The sequence below is a fragment of the Chaetodon auriga genome, chromosome 23 (assembly GCF_051107435.1).
Source record: "Chaetodon auriga isolate fChaAug3 chromosome 23, fChaAug3.hap1, whole genome shotgun sequence".
NCBI lineage: Eukaryota > Metazoa > Chordata > Actinopteri > Chaetodontiformes > Chaetodontidae > Chaetodon > Chaetodon auriga.
Window position 1 is genome coordinate 980894 of NC_135096.1, and position 20508 is coordinate 1001401.

Consider the following 20508-nt stretch of genomic DNA (forward strand, 5'->3'; position numbering starts at 1 on the left):
ACTTCATATTGAATTTGTGTTTGTATGTGAACATATGGGCCGCCGTGCCAGTTTTACTAAACTTTATAGCTGTTGATACATTAGCCTACTGTGCTCTCATTAGTTGAAATAGTTCAAATGGGTGTCGGAATGTTGTGGTCGCTATCTGCGGTGCTGAACTGCTTTGAATTTGTGGTGTTTTATTATTAGGGGCCATGTAGCCTAATGTTTTTGTTCTCTTGGTTTGATTGACTTCAAAATGACACCGTCGCTCTCCGTGGTGCTGAAGTCGGGGCCACACAGCACGCTTCGAGCTTGTGCAACCCAGCCCTCAGTTTGAAACGTTTGGTCAAGCCAGCCCTCACTTGGAAAAGTGGTGCGCGCATATACTAAACAATGCGGCAAGAGCGACATTTCAGAATAAAAGCCCCCTGAATTGTCATATGTCTCTGTACTACATGTACATTAACATTCATATTTCTTAAAAACTGACCGTTATTATTCAACCGTTCCACTTCACACTGATAGTACTTGACCTCAAGAAGACACCTAGCAAAAATCAGCTCAGTCTGATGTGGCATTTCAGAATAAAAGCCCATTGAACTTCCATATTCCAATGTAATACGTGTACATTAACATTCATATTTCTTAAAAACTGCCCGTTATTATTCAACCATTCCACTTCAGACTGACAGTACTCCACCTCAAGAAGACACCCAGCAAAAATCAGCTCAGTCTGATGTAGCATTTCAGAATAAAAGCACTCTAAACTGTCATATTCCAATGTAATACATGTACATTAACATTCATATTTTTTTAAAAACTGCCCGTTATTATTCAAGCGTTCCACTTCAGACTGATAGTACTCCACCTCAAGAAGACACCCAGGTCAGTCTGATGTGGCCTTTCAAAATAAAAGCCCGCTGAATTTTCATATTTCACTGAAATCTGAAAAAAAAAAAATGGTTGTCTGGGCCTGTGGGTCTGTGAGCAAGATTTCTTTTTTCTCATCTTTAAAATGATTGTGAAAATATTTACTATTATTTCAGCGATTGGCCAAAATGGCTTGAAATCAGTCATGGACAGTTCTGACGTCATTTCGAAATAAAATATTACTCGCTATAATTGAGTGCCATTTGGCATTATCTCTCTATTAAGGCTATGCATTTATTTATTTTATTTGTCATTATTTTTAGAAGTAGCAGCAGTATCCCCCATTTGGGGGATTGAATACAAAATGCCCAACACGATAGCTTTGTTAGTGTGAAATTATCTTTTAAAACTAAATTCTTACATTTATTGATTGAAATTAAGACCACTTCCTGCTGACTGATAAGTAAAACTGAACGAATGTGCTTATACTGAAGATTGACAACACTGTACACAGATAGGCTACCTCATTAGAAATTATTAATCAACACTGAAAACTTATATCTTCCCACACTGAACATTATTAATTAGCAGAGAACATCAATATCTCACTGATGATTATTGAATTAGCAGAGTACATGTTGTTTACTCCTCTAAATAAAGCTACTCTTAATCAATATGAATGTCCTGCTTATGTGAAGCTGTTATCAGCATTGTGCTAACAGAGCTGCAGTGCTCTGATGTATGATTAAGATGGAGTCAAGCATGAAGCACGAAGGGTTAACACAGTGGAGAGTAATGCCAGGACACTTGAAAGATTTATTGTTTATGCTTTCACTTAAATAAATAATAAAAGCTTAATCCATATGGCCTATATCCTTATGCTTGGAGAGAAAAACAGGTCTATTTAACCAAAGAACTTATTTTGACCCTATGCTCACGAAACATAGTTAAGGTCAGGTTGTTACTGTATCACCTAGAAACTCAGCTTATGGCCTTGAAACCAGGAACAGCCAGGTACCAGGAGACAATTAAGATGAAGGGAGTAGCGCAAAGACAGGAAGAGTTTCTCTTTGCAGGTCCCGAACTGAAGAGGAGGGCCAGTCGTGTGCACCAACGATGGTAGAACTAAGTCTAAACCAAAGCCACTCCCCACCTGTTTTGACCTATAAGGGTTAATTACACACACACATAGTGCGAAGTGATAAAAGTTTATTTAAAGCTTTGGTTTCACTGTTTTCTGGGACAGTGGTTACAGCTAACTGCTTGCAGACTGTGAATTCCTGAACAGAGAAGATCCTTGTGCAAGGTTCTCCTAATGATCCAATTTAATAAACAGTTAGCCTAAATAGTACATTGTTGTTTTTCCTCCCTCAAAGAAACGAACACGCTTGTCTCTTCCATCCGGACAGCTTGTAATAAATATACTGCAGCTTATAAATAGACTAATGGCCTTTTAAACCTGTCACATCCCTTGACAATAGGGCCTGAGTGACAAACAACAGCAAACCATCTCCCCTCTACCAGCCAGGCTCAATTAAACAGCCTATCATGACAATCACAACACCTTTCTCAGCTAATGAGGCAGGATGATTTCTGCAAAGTAATCGTAACTTTTAGACTACTGGGCTTCTGTCCCACCTCTAAAGCAGCGGTGGTAATTAGTTTGGCCGATTTAATCCTTCTAAATCACTACTTTAAGTGATTTTGAGCAGTGGGTGCTGAAAGACATTGCATTTTTTGTGACAGACAAAAGTTAGATAATGATTTTAACATACAATTGCCATCATTAGAAGGAGGAAGAGTTTTATCCCAACATAAAACTGGCACTATTGTCATCAAGGGAGAGTGAGCCCTGACAAGAAGCGTAAAATACATAAATAACTAATTAGGCAGTTTTCTGTGGGTCACGCAGGCCTTGGGGGCGTAATTAAGTCCCTATTAAAAAATGACAACACAATTTATTTGGATTTTAATAGTTATTTGCACCATTAAGTGTCCTAGGCTTATAAAAAGAATTAAAATTAAAAATGATTAAAGAAGGGATAAAAACATCTGCAGTTCCCCTTGTAGCCGAGGGTTTTAAGAGAGCATAGGCCTAGCTATGAATTGGTTAGTTAGGCTAGTTAGGGCTACCTGAACCAGCCCTAACTAGCCTAACTAACTGTCAAAGGGACAGTGACACAAATGAAAGGAGAAAAGATCTCGTAATTACCAGATCTTTTCTCGTAATTACGAGATCAAGATCTCGTAATTATGAGATTTTTTTATCCAGTGAATGCAACGCGCTTCCATAGGTACTGCACCTTTAAGAAAAAAAAAAAAACCCAAAAAACCCCCAAATCACTTGTAGTTCACGGAGCGTTATGTTGTGTCTCTCAGAGTTCAACATTGAACAATCTAATTAGTCCTTAAAACATTCTAGAAGACATTCTATTTTAAAATCTCTCTATTTGCTACTTGTTGCACTTTGCGTCTTTGCGTGACGTCAGACATCGATCCAAAAAAAAAAAAAAAAAACATTTGATCTGCGTCGTGGAGAGACAGAGAAGGACGAGAGAAGATGCCGAAAAAAGAGCAAGGGTGAGTAGGCTACAGTTTTCAAAAAATGGTTTAGCTATTTACACTTCTGGCTTTGCCTTTGACAAGTAGCCATGACTGAAGACTAACAGACAGCTCTTTCTCCTCTGCCTGCTGGGGTCGCATTTGAACCGTTTGAAGTGGATATTCTTCCAAAGAGAGAAAATGTGTTTCAGGCTAATTATACTGAGATCTTGAAATGTTTTTTTTTTTCAAGCCGTTACTCTTTATTACAAAGAATTTGATCTTCCTGATAATACTGCATAGGCTACATTTTTATGTTGATTCTTTTGTTTGACAGAGATGTAGCAGGAAGGAGGAAAAAGGAAATGACAACACAGCCTTTTCCACCTGAGCTGAAAATGAAGGGGGAGGGAGATGATAAATCAGAGTCACCTGTGAGCTCAAGGAGGAGGGAAATCAGACAAAGGAGTTTTGAAGATGGACTGAAAAAGAAGTGAGAAAGAAAGAAAAAGAGATAACTCAAATTTTGCTTAAGTTGACGGCTTCATTTCAAGAAAGCAAATGAATTAAACTGAGTATTAAGGACATTCAACTGGACGCTGGAGGAAGAAGCTGATCCCTGGAGCAGGCAGAAAGAAGCTTAGTCTACGGTCCTTGGCCTGTTTGGATACAGTGGAAAAGATCTCTGTCTGAGTTGGGTGAAGAACGGCAAGCAGATAAGTCCCTTTTTTCATGAAACTCTCCTGGCTTCTCCTAACGTCAGACCTCAAACTACTCTGTTTTTTCTCCCTCCTCAAACATACATCCCTCAGGACTGAATTACACTCCACCTCCCCCCAAACACAAATACCTTCTGCACTGAACTGGACTGAAGACACCCAAACTATACACACTCACACACAATCCACCTACCCACCGTTTGTTTTGTTCATTAACAGATGGGATATGTTACTATTTATTTAACGAACTTTGGATGTGGTGATTACTCTCAGGATATTTCCTTTGAATTGGGTTTCTGTTCTATGAATGGATCTGTATGAAATTGAGAGATATTTGAGTTGATTATTGAATTGATATGTTTTGATTAATGGTTGATTGAAAATAAGAAGGATTACTAACTGCATCTTGGTTGAGTTTTCATTGTGTGATTTTGGAGCGAAGAAGCCAGCTGCTGGGTTATTTCTTAAACTTCTGGTAGTATTTATTTTAAAATATTGGCAGGTTGATTTCTTTGAGTATTCTCCTGTCTGGCGCCCAACATTATTTCATATTTTGAGGGACTTCTACGCTACAGAGATTTAATGACTCTTCCCCAGTGTGACCACAGCATGTAATAACATCGAGGATCATTGTTGGCTCCATCCTTGGGGGAAAAAAATTCTACACATTTAGGGAAGACTTAATTCAAATTGTTTAAGTGTTCATATTGTCCATTATGAACAACAATTCACTTATGTATTATTTAATATTCCTGAGTCAATTATGTATGTGTTTATGTTGTTAATTTAGGTTTGGTTAGATCTTGACTTTTGACTAAATAGACACATGTAATGTCATCCTAACAACAAATATGTGTTGTTTTTCTACAGAGTGTGCACTTTCAGGTTGTTTGGGGTAAGTACATTTATTATTCCACTTTATATGGCACACGTGTTCGTAAGAATAGTCCTAATATGTTATTTATTATGATTTGTGTTGCTTTTCCCTATAGAACAAAACTCAAATCATTAAAACGCAGGATATTGTCAGAAAAGCACAATATCTACAAAAAAACGGGGTAAAGTTTGAGAAGATTGTCTCACAAAGTGAGGGTTTTTGGGGACAAATGTGTAAAGCATTTGGTCTTCCAAACACTACCACAAACCGCCTGAGACTTCTCAAAAGTCACAAATTACAGGAGGTAAGTATGTGTACATTTCTTCTTCCAGCATTCAAAGATTCCCTTAAGACTTCCATATATTAAACTTTCTGTTTGCCCCTCCACTGAAGCAGCAGCCAGAGCTGACCACAGCCCCTCTCCAGTCCCAGGCCAGCAGTCCAGGAACTGATGAAGATGAGGCTACAGCTCCACAACAAGTCAGTACATCTTTGTGTCTAGTTATCATGTTTTTTATATGATGAAGTTAGTACATCTTTGTGTTTTTTGTACCAAGTAATGTTTCAGGTGACCACAAGCAGCTCCGACAGCAAAGGTCTTATAAGAATCGCACTGCCCCCCAATCCTTCGTACTTCTTTGTTGAAAAAAAGATTGGCAGATTCTCTAAACAAAAAGGAACAAAAGAACCTTCAGAGGACTGAATTGGACAAATATTATTTCAAAAGGCTTGAGGAGCATACATCCTTTTTGTTCTTTTGCCTTCAAAAGACACCAAATTAAGGCTTTGGGCTCAACAAGATCAGGCCCCCACTTCTACTGTCTGGGTTATTGCAGTTTTGAAGACTGTCCAGTTACAGTTACAGTTGCTATTGAAAGCAACATAGATCTTAAAGCCAAAGTGGAATTCCAGGGTGGGCAGAGCCTTCACAATTATTGTGAGCTTAGAAGAAGACCTGTCAGGGATGAAGAAAGAGTTAAAGTCGGCCAGGACCTACAAAGGCAGCTGCCAAAAGAACTGTACCTGGACCGAATTAGTAGACTTGATGAGGATGTTCTGGAATCTGGCTGTCGCGATGAAGTGCCAACCCCACAGGTACTGAAGAACATCTCGAGGGAGTTCAAGCAGAGGCGTCGGCTACACAGCAATGAGAACATTAGTTTGCAATTGATGCTGGAGAGAAGAGGAAGTTCGGCGGACCAAGCGTTGCAGAAGGTGTTCCTCGAACCCAAAGGTGTGATGCTGTGGTCGTCAAAAAGCATCGCAATATATCAAGAAAGATGCCAAGAGGACATCATTTATCTTGATGCTACGGGGAGCATCAAGACCAAAGAAAAGGGGTCTCCCCCTTTTTATGTTTATGAAATAGTGGTTCGGAATCCAACAAAAAATAAGTCTCCTTTTCCAGTTGCAACATATTTAACCTGCGACCACACCACAGCCTCAGTGACCTACTTCCTTGAGGCATTCCTAACGGATGTGTCGCCAGGGCAGGAAGTCACCCATCCTGCTTATGTGTGATGGGTCAATGGTGCTGATGCAGGCAATATCTATGTCTTTTGGAAGGAAGAGCCTAAATGACGCCATCAACCACTACTACAGAATAGCAAATGGTCAAGGAACCAAGGCAGACTTTGCTGTGCCCATCCTTCATCGGTGCCTGAGCCATGTAATGAAGAATGCAAAGGAGATGTGCAGAAAGTAGTAAGCATAACTAGAGTGTCATAATGTCAGCAAAATGTCACAGTTAAGATATAATGATTGAGACTTTACAATCTGCATAGGAAAAAGAGCAGAAACTGTAACATTAATGTACTCTATTATTAATGTTTTGCTAAGAAAAGAGTGGTAACCAAAGGTTGCATATTCAATGATTCTAAAAGTAGTGACAATCTCTTTTTCAGTATCCAAAGTTCAAGGTTAGATATACTGTACAAATCACATTACATTAATTGCATTTAAATACATTCTTAAATTATTAATCAAAGGTTAACCCTCTGTCTCTCTGTCTATACCCCGCAGTGCACCCAAACACTACCACTTGGCCATGCACATTTTTGGGCGGTTTACAACAGCCAGCACTTTGGAGGAACTGGATGACATGGTGCAAAGTGCTGCTGTTGTTTTCAGTAGTCCTTCTAGTGCTGCTAATGTGGAGAAGCACTTTCAAAACCTCCAGACATGGCTTCAGAGGTCTCAGGTACAGCTGGATGACACTTCCGAGTCCAGTCTTATCAAGGATGACTTGAGGGTAAGTGTATATTTATGTTTGTACAATAACATTGATATTTACCTGACCTAAAACACAAACAATTAAGTTGCATTTAAAGCAGAAAATAAGGAATGACAGTAAATTCAAGTTTATCGTGACATTGGCTAAAGAATTATAAAAAGAACTGTCGGACATGGTCATTGTGGAATAATCGTTCTATTCATAATAATAAGCCTCTTATGGCCCATAAATGAAATAATTTTTAAATATGTAGGAGAGAGTAGTTGAGACAGTGTGTTCTGTCATTGCATGTAAAGACTGTCTGCAAACACACCAGTAATGCCACTGTTACGGTTAACTGCAGGACATACCAGGCAGCAACAACTTTGCAAAACGCTACAGGCAAGTGGTGTCCAAAGCACCACTGGACACGGAAGGTGAGGCCAACCTGTATTACTGCAAAGGCCTGATGATTCACCTCACCAAATACATCCTCCCATATGTTGGACTGTGGACTGGGATAATGCTTGGTCAGTCATATTTAACAATTTTCAAGTTGTTGATGTATACATATACATATATACTTTTTGAGCTAATAACAAAAAACTTTTCGTCATTTATTTCATTCCAAAGGTGACCTTGGACGACATGGACATACCAAGGCATACGAGGATTATTCCCAGCATTATGCTGCCTTGCAAAGAATCCAAAGACAGGTAACTGGAATGTCACATGAAATGTAATGTTTTTCAGGTTATATTCTATTTGGCTGCTAATGTCATCAACATATATATGAATGTGTGATTCCTTTCAGAACATATCAGCGGATAACAAAACACAGGGCATTATGGAGAAGAGCCAGTGGGACTTAAAACACATTAGGTTCCATTCTAAACGGCTCAAAAGACTGGATGACTTTGTGTCGCAGTACCAAAGCAGCCACACCGCTTTGCTGAGGGACTCTGAAGACTCCAAGAGGTTGTTGGGCAGGAAGGTATGAAAATATATTTTTTTTAATTATGGAAGTATTAATGATTCTTTGTGTACACACACTGTGAAAGCAAAAAATGTTCTTGCTAACTGCTTCAATTAAAAAATATGCATTCTTTCTGCAGAGATTCTGAGTTGAAAGGGAGAGGTGGAAGGAGTGAAAACAAAAAAAGAGGGGGAAATATGTGACAGCCCTGAAGAAGCCATTCCCATTCAGAAGACCAGCCAAGAAGGTATGCAGTAATTTCAATGCTGGGTTTTCCTTTGGAAAGGTCCAAGAAGAAAAAGAACTGTTTTCATTCATTTTTTCCTTTCAGTACTGTTGTAATAATGAGGTCAAAAGCAGAAACGAAATAGAATAGCCACACACCAAACAAGGCCAGTTTTTTTAAACACAATGTTGTGACATGAAAAATGTTAGCGTTCATTTAGTTTTTATTCTGCACCTATTTCTTTTATGTAAATGTACCACACACTCTTTGGCTGTAACAATGTGGTCCCCAAGGGACTTGTGGCCAGACCGTGAGGAGCTTTGATCAGTAAAATCAGAAAAGAAATTGTAAAGCATGGAGGCAGTGCAGACGAGCCAGCTAGGTCCATGTTGTCTTTTTCAATCACCAATAATGCTTTGTATAGCATTCGTTTCATGAGAAAATTACATTGAGAGAGGAAGTTGTGTTTCTGGAGGTGAATCTTATTTTAAAATAGTAGGGCAGAACAAACAGCCAGACTCAATGGACTGTCAATATTAGCAAAACATCTTTTTCTAAATTTTCATATATGCAGTTCTTTTCTGTATCTCCAAAAAATGTTTATGAGACTATTTCCATTTACTACAACACATGCATTTAATGCCTATTCTAATCAATGCGTTATGAAAAAAGTTCATCTTAACACACTGCTCATAATAGTCATGCAGTTCTTTCCTTAGTAGATATAATCAAATATCAAGCATAGAAACTGGAGCTCACATGAACAAACAGGCACGATCAAATACACTAAAATACACACTGAGGAAGCACATCTTCAACCCTAACTGTAGAAGCTATGATTCGTATTTCCCTACCACATTTTTATGTGAAACAAATATTTTAGGTCAATTGTATAAAAATTTTGACTAATGCATTACTGTAAGAAAGTAAATTGGATTACAAAAAGAAAGAAAAATAAATAATTTACTAAACAATAAAGGACCTAAACAACATATTATCTTTGTACTAAAATCGTCTATATGTGGATTCCTCTGTGATTCAGAGTCCGCTTGGAGCACAGAGTGATCCATCGTCCCAACAGCCAACGTCATCTGTGCCGGGGCCCCATGAAGACATAGGAAGTGGATCCATCTCCGATACACCTTCTGAAAAAATCCCACCACATGAGGGAAAGAGGCTAAGCATCGAGCTGTCACAAAGCTTTAAGGTGTCTGTCTGGAAGGCTGATCTCACCACCTTCAAGGTTGATGCTGTAGTAAATGCAGCCAACACCAGGCTGCAGCATTTAGGTGGCCTTGCACATTCCCTGAGTGAAGCTGGAGGGCCTGTCATTCAAACAGAATGTGACAACTACATTGCTCAGTTTGGAACCTTGAAGACAAGTAATGTAGTTGTAACGGATGCTGGCAACCTACCATGCCAAAAAAATCATACATGCAGTGGGCCCACGTCTTCGTCCTAACCCATCAGCATCAACTGTTCTTTCAGCTAAGAAGAAGCTGAAAAAAACAGTCTGGAACATTTTGAATGCTGTGGAAAACCAAAAATTCACCTCCGTTGCCATACCTGCTGTAAGTTCTGGCATTTTTAACTTCCCTGTGAAACACTGTGCTGAAGTCATTAAGTCAATAAAAGAATTTCGTTGCCAGCGAAAAGTACATCGACTTCTCACAGTCAACCTGGTCAATAATGACACATCCACCGTCACAGAAATGGAAAGGGCATGTGTTAAAATTCTGTCCCATGATGACGCTCGGAAGAAAATCAAGGGAAGTTTGAAAAGAAGAGGTCAAGGTCTGAGTCTCGACAGTGATGACACCTCAAGTCCCCCTCATAAGCAGGTCAAAAGGAGTTCCTCTCCAAGTAGTTCTCCACCACAAGAGCAAAAGGTAAGCCCATTGAAATAAAATAAAATCAGATTTCAAAATGAATTTGAAACTGTGTATGTTCATAAATTACTGATTTCTTTGCATATAAATCAGTAATTTCTGAAATATACTGTTAATTTAGGCTGTATGACTTGAATACTTTCCCTTCACTTTATAATCATTAATTTAATTAAAGTGCTTTAATTTGAATTTAAAAGGTGGGATCCAAAAAAACAAGGAAAAGACTTCTTGTTTAACCTGTTTGATATAATAATGCAAATTCTATATTGTTCATCTTTGTGTTACATATCTGAAGCTCACTGACTGGTGGAAAAAAAAAACCCCACAGAGATTGTGGTTTCAGTGGTCCCCTGCTTGACCAAAGGACATCTCATCATCCGACACAGTGAACTCTGTTCGCTGAGACCTCACCAGTGGTTAACAGGCGAGGTACATTTTTCCCTTTTTTATATTTCAAAAGCATGTAAATATTCATTTTAATGTAAAAAACAATAATATTTTTCTCTCTTTTGACCCATGACATAGATAATCAAAGCCCTGTTTCACCTTTCTGGGAGCCGCCTGCAAATGGGAAAAACTGTATACATTCTCAATCACTACTTAACAGGTGTAATCCTGTTTGGGGATCGAGAGCAGGTTGCCCGGCATGGCTTGTCCAAGGTAATCTCATTAGCCACATTGTAGTGTGATGATTCATGTGTTTTCAGATTAAAAAATAGTTGAATCAGTAGTTGTCTCAGCATTACACGCCACATATGGAATTATATCCGGCAGAGAATTTCACTGGAAAAGTTTTAACATTTTCAACAAGTAACGACTAATACAATGAATATTTCTTTCACAGCTGAATTTTGGCAGTTATCAGGGCATTATTTCCTTTGTTAACACTGACAACACACACTGGAAGTTTGTGGTTAGTTTGATCAATTTTAATTGAAATATTAGACATACATATTACTATTTTCATAAGATGTAAACTTGCATATTTTTATTGAATTAATTTCTGTGTAATTAAATATTCTTTTCAGTACATAAACGGTCACGCAAACAGTCTATCTGGTGGATCCTTCAGCAAGTTCAAGAGAGGAAGCAGATTCCAACCTTGCAGCTGTAGGGGAATTACCTCTAAATTGATGTTACATTCGTTAATATTACTAGGGGCACCAACCTTCATCAGCTACGAAGGATTTTGTATATTATATCTGTTAAAGCTGATGTAGTGAACGAATGAATCAACAGTAGATCAGTCTGATAATCTAAGGCGTGAACTCTCAGTACAGGGATTGCTTATATCCAGCTCAAAAGGACACCGTCAGACAATGACTTGTATGCAAAAGATTATTTATTAAACACAATAATGAGATGAATATAAATCATGAATAATACGATAGATTATATGGATGATATAGATTAACATAAACACTGCACAGAGGAACTTATGGCAAGAGGATGGTAAAATGAGTTTGGCGATAGTGAGAAGTAGGTTTTAAAGGGAAATGGGGACGCGAATATGAAGTTAATTTGTTGAATGAACGATCTAGAGAATTTAGACAAATTAACAATATCTCAACCTCACGGACCAACTCTTATTCAAAACCGCTTAGGTATGCCTACTTTGTCAGCGATGTTCCTGTAGAGGTCTGCTCCGAACTAACACGAAGAGGCTCCGCGCCATTGTCTGTCACTCTGGCCCGTACAGCAGTCTGCAGGACGAATCAAGCGAACCGCTGATGAGAGCTGGTGCTGGACAGGGATGTCTCGGGAGCTGAGGGTCTTCGGTGTCGGTTACAGACGAGGAACGGCTTCTGATGGTTCTTTAACCCGGACCAGCGGGTCAGCAGCAGGCTACAGGTCTTCGGTGCATTCAGTTAGTTGTTGGCCGTTTGGCAAGGCTTTTGATTACTAATAATAAGATTGAGAAACTCTTCGATGGCCGGTCGAAAATGTCTTCAAAGTTATTATTACGTGACTAGACTTTAACAACAAAAATAGAAATTATGCGGCTTGGCGTGGCGAGCAAAAATGAAAGTTTCACGAAGATTAGAAAAGTGCGTTTTCTGCAGAATTAAATCAGGCCACTCTGTGTAGTTGTGAGCAGCAACAAAAAGACTGAGAAAACGACGGAGTGGAAAAATCACTTGAAAACTAAAGACAAAGAACTTAACACAAAAATTAGATTAACTGAAAGAAAGAAAAGGAAACTGAACAAGACGAAAAGAAAACACAACTGAACGAAAAGAAAACTAAACTAGAACTGAACTCCGCGATGCGCGACTAACCTTTTCATCACTCCAGGGCGTGTCTAATCAATAGGGCGTCACGCATGTAGGATGGTTCGCAGACGCGCAACGTGATTTCATCCTACAGAGCGAGAATTAATTAATGATTCATACGAGGGACTCATCTGCTTCTCACTATGGTCAATCGAATATATTTTAAATGATCAATTTTCAATGGTACTTCAACAACAACATGCGCGTTCGCTACACGCGTTAGACAATTCTTATGAATAACGACAACATTAAACAATGAACATGGTAACATTTCCTAATACTAATCCTAACAAACATGATTATTAAGGGTATAACTACTTTAACATGATGAAGGAATAAAGAAGGGCAGACTATATTTGCCGAAATGATTATCGCTATTACGGTTACTTATTAATAAATGTATCCGCTAAGCGCATTCAACCTAATTGCTATAAACCTCTAGATGGCGGTATGGTTACATGGTAGAAACTCAGAGAAAACCTTTGAAATAGTTTAATTCACAGTTTCGTCATTCTGTAAGTTAGAAAAACCAGGAAAGCATTGTTATTGTACTGATCACGAGCTTAGCAATGTAATTACATCTACAGTTAAATCAAACATTGAGATTTGGTTAATTTGGTAGGTTAAGCAAAAGACACACAGACATACAGAACAGTTTGCTTCAGGAATGTTCAATTTACAACCCATCAGCATTATCTGGTTTGGAGATTCCTTTGAGACATGGCATTCGTCCATCCAGGCAGTTTTATTGTCCTCAACTCCCATGGGCTATCAAGAAAGAGTTAGCACCTCCATGGGAACGTCTTGACCAGATGTAAATTAGAAGTAAAAGTGTTGTCAGTGACTCTTGTTGCCCTGAAAGAGTGTGATAAGAGGTCTCTGAACCAGACATCCTGTCTCTGCCTGGGTTCACACCTTTCTGTGAACCTTCCAGATGGTCAATAACTCTTAAAAGTCTGATTGTTTTATCACTACATTTCTCCTGAGCAATGCAAAGAGGTTAGAAGAGGGTCAGCTACAGACCAGTTCTGCTACATATCCCCCACTCGATTCGATGATCGCTGTCCAGGGAACTTCGGATCGCTGAAAAGTTAAGCAGAACAGGTGGCATACAGCAGCGTTTGAATAGAGTTGGTGTCCGTTTAAGGTGTTCTATGAATCTACCAATTAGTATAGCGGCTTTCGATGAGACAATATAAAGCTACAAGGGACTAACCATCATGCACAAGTGCTAAGATTGCAGGGACTACATTTGGTGACTTTACATTATGAGCTTTGGATACACTTGAAGTAAAAGAATATTATTCCAAAAGTTGACAGGGAACCTAGAGTGACAAAGAAGTATGACTATATCTCTAGTGGCGGTAGCCAGGACGTTATGGAACAGAGAGAAGGAGCAATCAGATATGGAGGAATCCTATCAGCAGCTGAACTGTCCACTGAGGATCCAATGTCATGCAGCCTATCCAATACTAATGTGCCAACGAACTGTGTATGAGCATAATCAACCTGCACCACAAGAAAGAAAACAACACAAAACACACACACACAAATATTCTTACAGATTGAAGTTCAACTACATGTCAATTGACCGTAGCTAACTAACTGCGTTACCTGACGAGAGTCTGATGCTGAAAAGAGTGCCAAAGGCAGCAAGTGCTGTTAAAAAACCACCAATAAACCGCTTGGATATCTTATTGTGTCCACTTAATTCTGACTGAGTGATAGTGAACTTCTGCAACTGCTGCAACGTGTTGGTTGTACCTGCTGTTATACCTTTTAATTAGGACCTCTGAAATCGTTATGGCATGCACTGTCCCCCACTTGATTGTTAGTCAAATGGATGGAGTACAAGAGTGTATTGTCCCCCACTTGATTGATAGTCAAATGGACGGATTACAAGAATAGGTTGATTATAACTGATGGTTAGAATTGTTGGTAGTGATTCAAATAGAGACGTCTAATTTAGATTTTCCTTTTCAGGTATATATATATTTATTTCTCCCGATTTGTTGACTCTTTTACTGGTACTAAATGTCCCTAATTGTATGAGAGTTATGTTTTTAACACCTAACTGAGACCTTGATGTCCCCGTTTAATCCCATGGGGGTTTTGAGTGATTTCATCTGGTTGCAGCGTATTTCTTTTAAGGTAGGTTCTTTCTGACTTTCCTTTTTCTGGATCTGGCACGCCACCGGGGAGAGTTTGTCTGTGATCCCATAAGGACCTGCCCAGTGGGGAAGGGGCTTGCGAGCGAGCCTTTCAAGGCCTTGATTGGTTACTCCAGTGGCTGGAGCAAAGATGTAGTGCCACACTTTGTCCCCCACTTGGAGCTTGTCATGCGACGCTTTCTGGCCATAATAGGCTTCGCGTCTTTCCATGTTTTCACTCAAGTTTTTCTGGCCAGAGGGGAATGTAGTTTTCAGGTGTTCGTTTAGGTCAGTCATGTACTGATGCATAATGTAGGCTGTTGCGATGCTAGCCATCAAAATCAAAAGCCATTTTACATCCCAGACTTTGCTTTCAGCGCATGAGGAGTCATGGGCGTGCATTAGCATTACCCCCCTGTGGCTCTGATGCACCTTGAGGGCAACCGAAGAGAGAGTATCAGAGACATGAAGAAGAAAGCCCAGGACGACACATAAGGTTAGGTAGGCAGTAGAAAGACGTGTGAGATTGGGACCGGTTCGAAGAGGTGGCGCAAAGAGAAGAGGAGCCACATTAGGGGCGGGAGGGTGGGGAAAAGAATCCGGTTTAAAGTTGTCAGGATCAGGGGGAGTTCTCTTCTCAACCCCTGTCAGTGACCCAAGGGTGTCGTGGACTGCATTTACTGGAGTGTTTACTCCAACCAGTGCATCGTTGCCAGTGTAGATATCATGTGGCAGATTTGGGAAGACCATAAAAGCCTGATTCAGCTTTCTATGACGCCACTTTACCTTCAATGAACAGATACCACTGGTTGCCAAAATTGGTTGAGGCAGGGGATCTGCAGGAGAGTGAGCGGTGGTTTTGACAAGCTGGACGCCAGAGTGGGCTTGCACCAGTGTGTCATAAATTTGCCAGCTGATTGCTGACTTGTCAGTCGAGTGGGCCAAGACTGTGTCGTCAGTGTGAACACCCTTTACATCGACGCCATTGATCACTTGTGGACAGTGTTTACTGTCAGCGGCAGTGTCATCGAACTTACACAAGGAAGTGTCTCGTTCGGTCAACAGCTCTGGTTGCGGCCAAGGTGATGTTGGGGTGACATTTGGAGTCGTGCCTGATGTCTCATCATCCTTGGTAGCCTCTGGTGGATTTGGGGAAAGACTTTGACTTCCAGTTTCGGCATCAAGAGCATAGCATTGAGCCGTGTCTGGCTGGACAGACGAAAGAGGCAGAGGCTCGCGGACCTGGGCCCAGAGCTTCAAGTGTTTGAAGTCAAGTAGGGGCTTGAATCGATCTAAAAGATCTTTACCGACAAGGAGCGGGATGGTGTTCAGCGGGGACACGTACACAGGATGGACAAGAGTCATAGGACCAATCGTCAGTTGTATCAAAGCCAGATTTGTCAAAGTAGTACTAGTAGGACAATATGGTTGGACCTCAAGAGAGCCGGCTTGCAGCTTTAAGTCCTTGTTTGATCGCCGGGCTATAGCCTGCAGCGTGTCGAAAAGTGTTGCTGACATTAAAGTGATGTCAGCCGCTGAGTCAAGAAGTGCTTCGTGCACCAGTTCATTTTCAAGTACCGATGGTAGATGCAGTTTTCGTACCGCACCTTTTTCGGTCAAGTCGCACAAGAACTGGAGACAGGGCGGTTCTTCCTGGTCTTCTGTTGGTTCGAATTGAACCATCAAGCCTGCGCTAGGGGGCGTCGTCTCTGCCTTGTCTGACTCTGTAACTTGATCTTGAGGGGAGGTGAGTTCAAGTTTATCAGAGTTCGAGTACAAGTCTGCTGTTACCACCTCGGTTTGAGGGGTTTGGTTCACAAGAGAAGGCAGATCTGTTTTTATGGCAGTGATGGCAAAGATGTCAGCTTTACCATGTTCTTGCTCACGCATGTTTTGAATCAGTTGTTTGATGGCCTTAAGATCTTCCTTGCTAAGGTCGTCTAGATGAGATGTACTCTCAGCATTGTCTACTTCCATTTCCCCATTGGACGAGTCATGTCCCGGGGTTTGGTCTTCCTGTTGTTCAGGATTTCGAAATCTGCGTCGGCCATTGTGCCTGTAGCCATGGCCTTGGTAATTTCCATGCCAGTTGGATGGAAATTTGTTTTGTCTGAAATTGGACGGATGGCGATTCGCCCCAAACACTGAATGTCTGGGTTTGAAACCAGATTGTGGTGGTTGATAGTAGCCATTTTCAGACTCTGTTCGTTGAGGTGGAGGTTCCTTGTGGTTTCGCCCATATCGGCGATTGTAGCCAGAGAACATGTTAGATCTTTGTGGCTCACCAACAGGCGCTCCTTCAAGCTCCAAGGATTCTGTTCCCAGACTCAAGATCGTGCTGGGTTCTGTGTGCTTGGGGATGCTTTGTCTTTGCTTTGCAAACCCCATGGAAGCTAATTCGCGTAGGTGTCGGCTAGTGGAGGTGCGTGGACAAGCTGCGACACCAAGATGATGGCTGGTGGTAGGATGGAGGTTTTGAACAAAGAGTGTTTTGAAATTAAGATCTTCCTCCATCCCTGGTTCGTTTCTGGAGCCGAAGTAAGCCTGACGTAGGCGGTTATAATACTGTTGAGGTGACTCCTGTCTTCCTTGTTTAACTGCAAGAGCAGCTGTTAAGCCTGTTTGAGAAAGAGGATCGGAGAATTCTTCCAGCAATGTTTCACAGAGCAGATCATAATCATTCCTGACATAGTCAGGTTGTCTCTCAATGAACCTGCTGACTTCCCGGTTGGATGTCACCTTGATGAGATAGATTTTATCATCAACAGTGGCACCTGGAAATTTACGAAGATAGAACTCAATGTCCTTAAGATATTGGCTGGTCTGATCGGAACCACCAAGATTTGGTTCAAATCGAGGTATGTTGCGAGCAATCTTGTCCAGATCTCTGTCTGTGGGTTCACGTGCCGTATAGTTAAAAGTGGCTGGATTAGGACGCTGAGTGGGGCTTTCTCTCACATGGTCAGGTGAGGGCCTCCTTCTCCTCAGGTCATAACCAGATTCTAGCGGCACTCGTGGGGAGGAAGCATCCCTGCGGACGCTTTCAAGGAACTTGACGTCTTTCTTTTCTTCTTGGAAGGAATCATCAAGAAATGTTCGGCGATTGTCTTTTTGTTCGAAAGGAAGCTTTCTTCTGGCGTCTGCCAGCTTTGCTTCTCCAAGTTGTTGTTGGTGGCGTACTTCGCCACTTTGCTCCTCAGCCTGCATCAAGTGTAGACGCATGTCTTGGATGTACTTTTTATCTGATTCTGCAGATTCAGCTTGGAGCTCCATTTGGTGCTCCAAGTGTTCTGCTTTATTCTCGGCTTCCTTGAGAAGCACTTTATTCAGGTCTCTTTCCTTACCTGTTTCAATCAGTCGGTCTTTAACCTTTGTTAGTTCTAACTCACGTTCATAGAGGGTGTCCTCTAAACGCTTAACCTCATTTTCTCGTGACTCCTCAGTGGAGATCAACTTCTGAATTTGTCCTTCTGCCTCAATAAGGGACTGTTTCTGTGTTTCATTCTTTTCCTGCAAGTCTTTAACCTCGCGTTTGTACGCTCTTAGTCTCTCTTCTGCTTGTTTCAAAAGTTTATATGAATGCTTGAGCTGGGCAGACATCACTACGGCTATGCTACCAAGTGTTTTAGGCTTTTCTTTGCTTCTAACTTCATCCGCCACTACTGGGGTGGTTAATTTTGACATGACAGCGTCTAATTCCTTGGGATCCGTGTTATAGATTTGGTCTAAGTAACCAGGCAGCAACTCTCCGGTCAGATCCATCAATGCGAACTCCAGAGTATCGGGGTGGCCCGTACTGCTGGAGTGTTGAGAGTGGTCTGAGCCGTCCATGTTGGGCCTAGTTTAACGGTGTTGAGGGCAGCTGGGTTAAAAGAGTTTGACCTTGTGTGTGTCTTCAAAAAAAATTAAAACACAATAGTATAGGAGTAGATTAACAAATGGTTATGTTCAATGACAAACAAATGTATAAATTTCAAGGGTTTTACAAATTTGTATTTGTTTATTTAAATTTGAAGCTTATTTATTTCAAATCTTCTTTAGCATAAAGCAAAGTTAATAAATGATTAAGTTTAAAAGAAAGCACAAATGCAGATTTCAAAGATTATTTAATGTTATTTTATTAATTTGAAACTATTCTTTATAAGCATGCAGGTATATTTATAGCTTTTTGTTTAAAAAAAAAAAAAAATGCCAATTCAGTTTAAACGGTAATTTGTAAATTTAATTTGGTTCCTTGATCCAATTAATTAAATGAGTGAAATGAGGTTCTATTAGTTGTTTGAACTTGGGGAGAAAATTACTGGAATAGTATTGGTTTAAACGTAACTAAAGAAGAAATCTACAAAGTAACTATGACAATTGGTTAAGATCAGAAAACATTAGTTTGTTACCAATGCATATACAATAAATCCAAACTTGAAAGAAAAGAAATTATTAAGCAAGTAACTTGAATTTAAAAGAGATTAAATGAGAAAATATGATACAGTTGAGTTAACACAGCTCACACTATCATTAGTTGCACACCCAAGCTGGATAACACACGTCAAACTCAGTTAACCAAAGTGTCCACAAGAGGGAGGTATTACGTTTCTATCTTTTTAAATGTTTTAACCTTACACAACCAGCAGGGGCGCTGTGGTTGTCTTTAAACAGTAGAAGAAGACAAGGGTTAAGTACACTGAAATTGCTGAGGGTGGCGCTGGAGAGTCGAAAGGGCCTCAACGCTCTGAACAAGCAGGAAGCGAAGGAGACGGACGCTCTTAGCGCCACCCCCCTGAAAGGGGTTAGCTGTTCTGGCTAACCAGTTTCAGTAGGCTTTTAACATTCACAAACTTCACATCGGCAGATACAACCAAGCAACGGCAGTTTCAAACACGCAGTCAGCTCTCACTATCAGAAACCTAAGACAGAATGTTGACCACGTTTGCTTCAACAGTCTATTCTCAAATTTCCACACACTCAAGTTAACTTTAGCTTCTTAGCAACGGGTTAACACCGAAGGAAGGTCCGCTCCGACGAATGTCTGGATAACGGATCTACGGTCGCTCGACAGGCGCCGTAACAAGTTTAAGATTCAACAAGATAAAACAAGCGCAGCGGCTTTTCTTTAATTCTCTTTTCAGCACAGGTCCGTTCGGACACTACAAATCAGCACTTCGGCTCAGCCAGATTCACTGGACTGTAATCGGATCGCTTTTTCGATCAATCAACAAGAGTTCACTCTCGTATCAGCGGTTCTCCGCATAAACAACAAGCAATTGCTTCTTCGAACTTTCACAGGCGACCGTCGTTGGTCATACCTTTATTAAAACAGATCAAGAGTCTACGCTCTTCCAAAGGCGGATTTCCGCTCCACGTCCCCACTGCGGTCAGCAGCCGTCTCTTATCAGGTAGCTAATCTGATATAGACACAGGGGATTCTGTATTAACCCTAACTTGCTGGAATCTCGCAGCCAAGCTGAACTAATACAGGACACATCTATAACCCTGGAACATCGCAGCAGTTATACTGTGCCAACAGGCCTTTCAACATTAATGGCGTACGGCGACGCGGCATGCACAACGTAATTCAAACACTTCAATATTCAATCAGAGCTCATAATATCATCAGGACCCGGTTAACTCGCGCTTAGAAATAAGAACACATATATAGCTTGTACACAGGTTGAAATGCTCGCACACAAAGCCACAGTTAAACCAAAGCAGCACACAAAACACAATCAAGCCAAACAGCGCACATAAGATTCTCAGTGGAGGCTCCGCACAGGTGAGAGACGACGGGGCCTTAATTAC

The 20508-nt window shown here is 40.7% G+C and overlaps 2 protein-coding genes across 2 annotated transcripts in view; one reads left to right on the forward strand and one right to left on the reverse strand.

Moving 5' to 3' along the window:
* The window catches only part of LOC143315970 (uncharacterized), a 169499-nt gene that overhangs the window by 131829 nt on the left and 17162 nt on the right, over positions 1 to 20508 (reverse strand). The window lies entirely within an intron of this gene.
* Positions 6536 to 9614, forward strand: LOC143315971 (uncharacterized). The gene is made up of 7 exons (XM_076723601.1): positions 6536 to 6693; positions 7012 to 7240; positions 7566 to 7731; positions 7835 to 7917; positions 8016 to 8195; positions 8317 to 8424; positions 9446 to 9614. Exons 1-6 carry the CDS (start codon positions 6542 to 6544, stop codon positions 8323 to 8325), a joined length of 819 nt encoding a protein of 272 aa, XP_076579716.1. The 5' UTR covers positions 6536 to 6541; the 3' UTR covers positions 8326 to 8424; positions 9446 to 9614.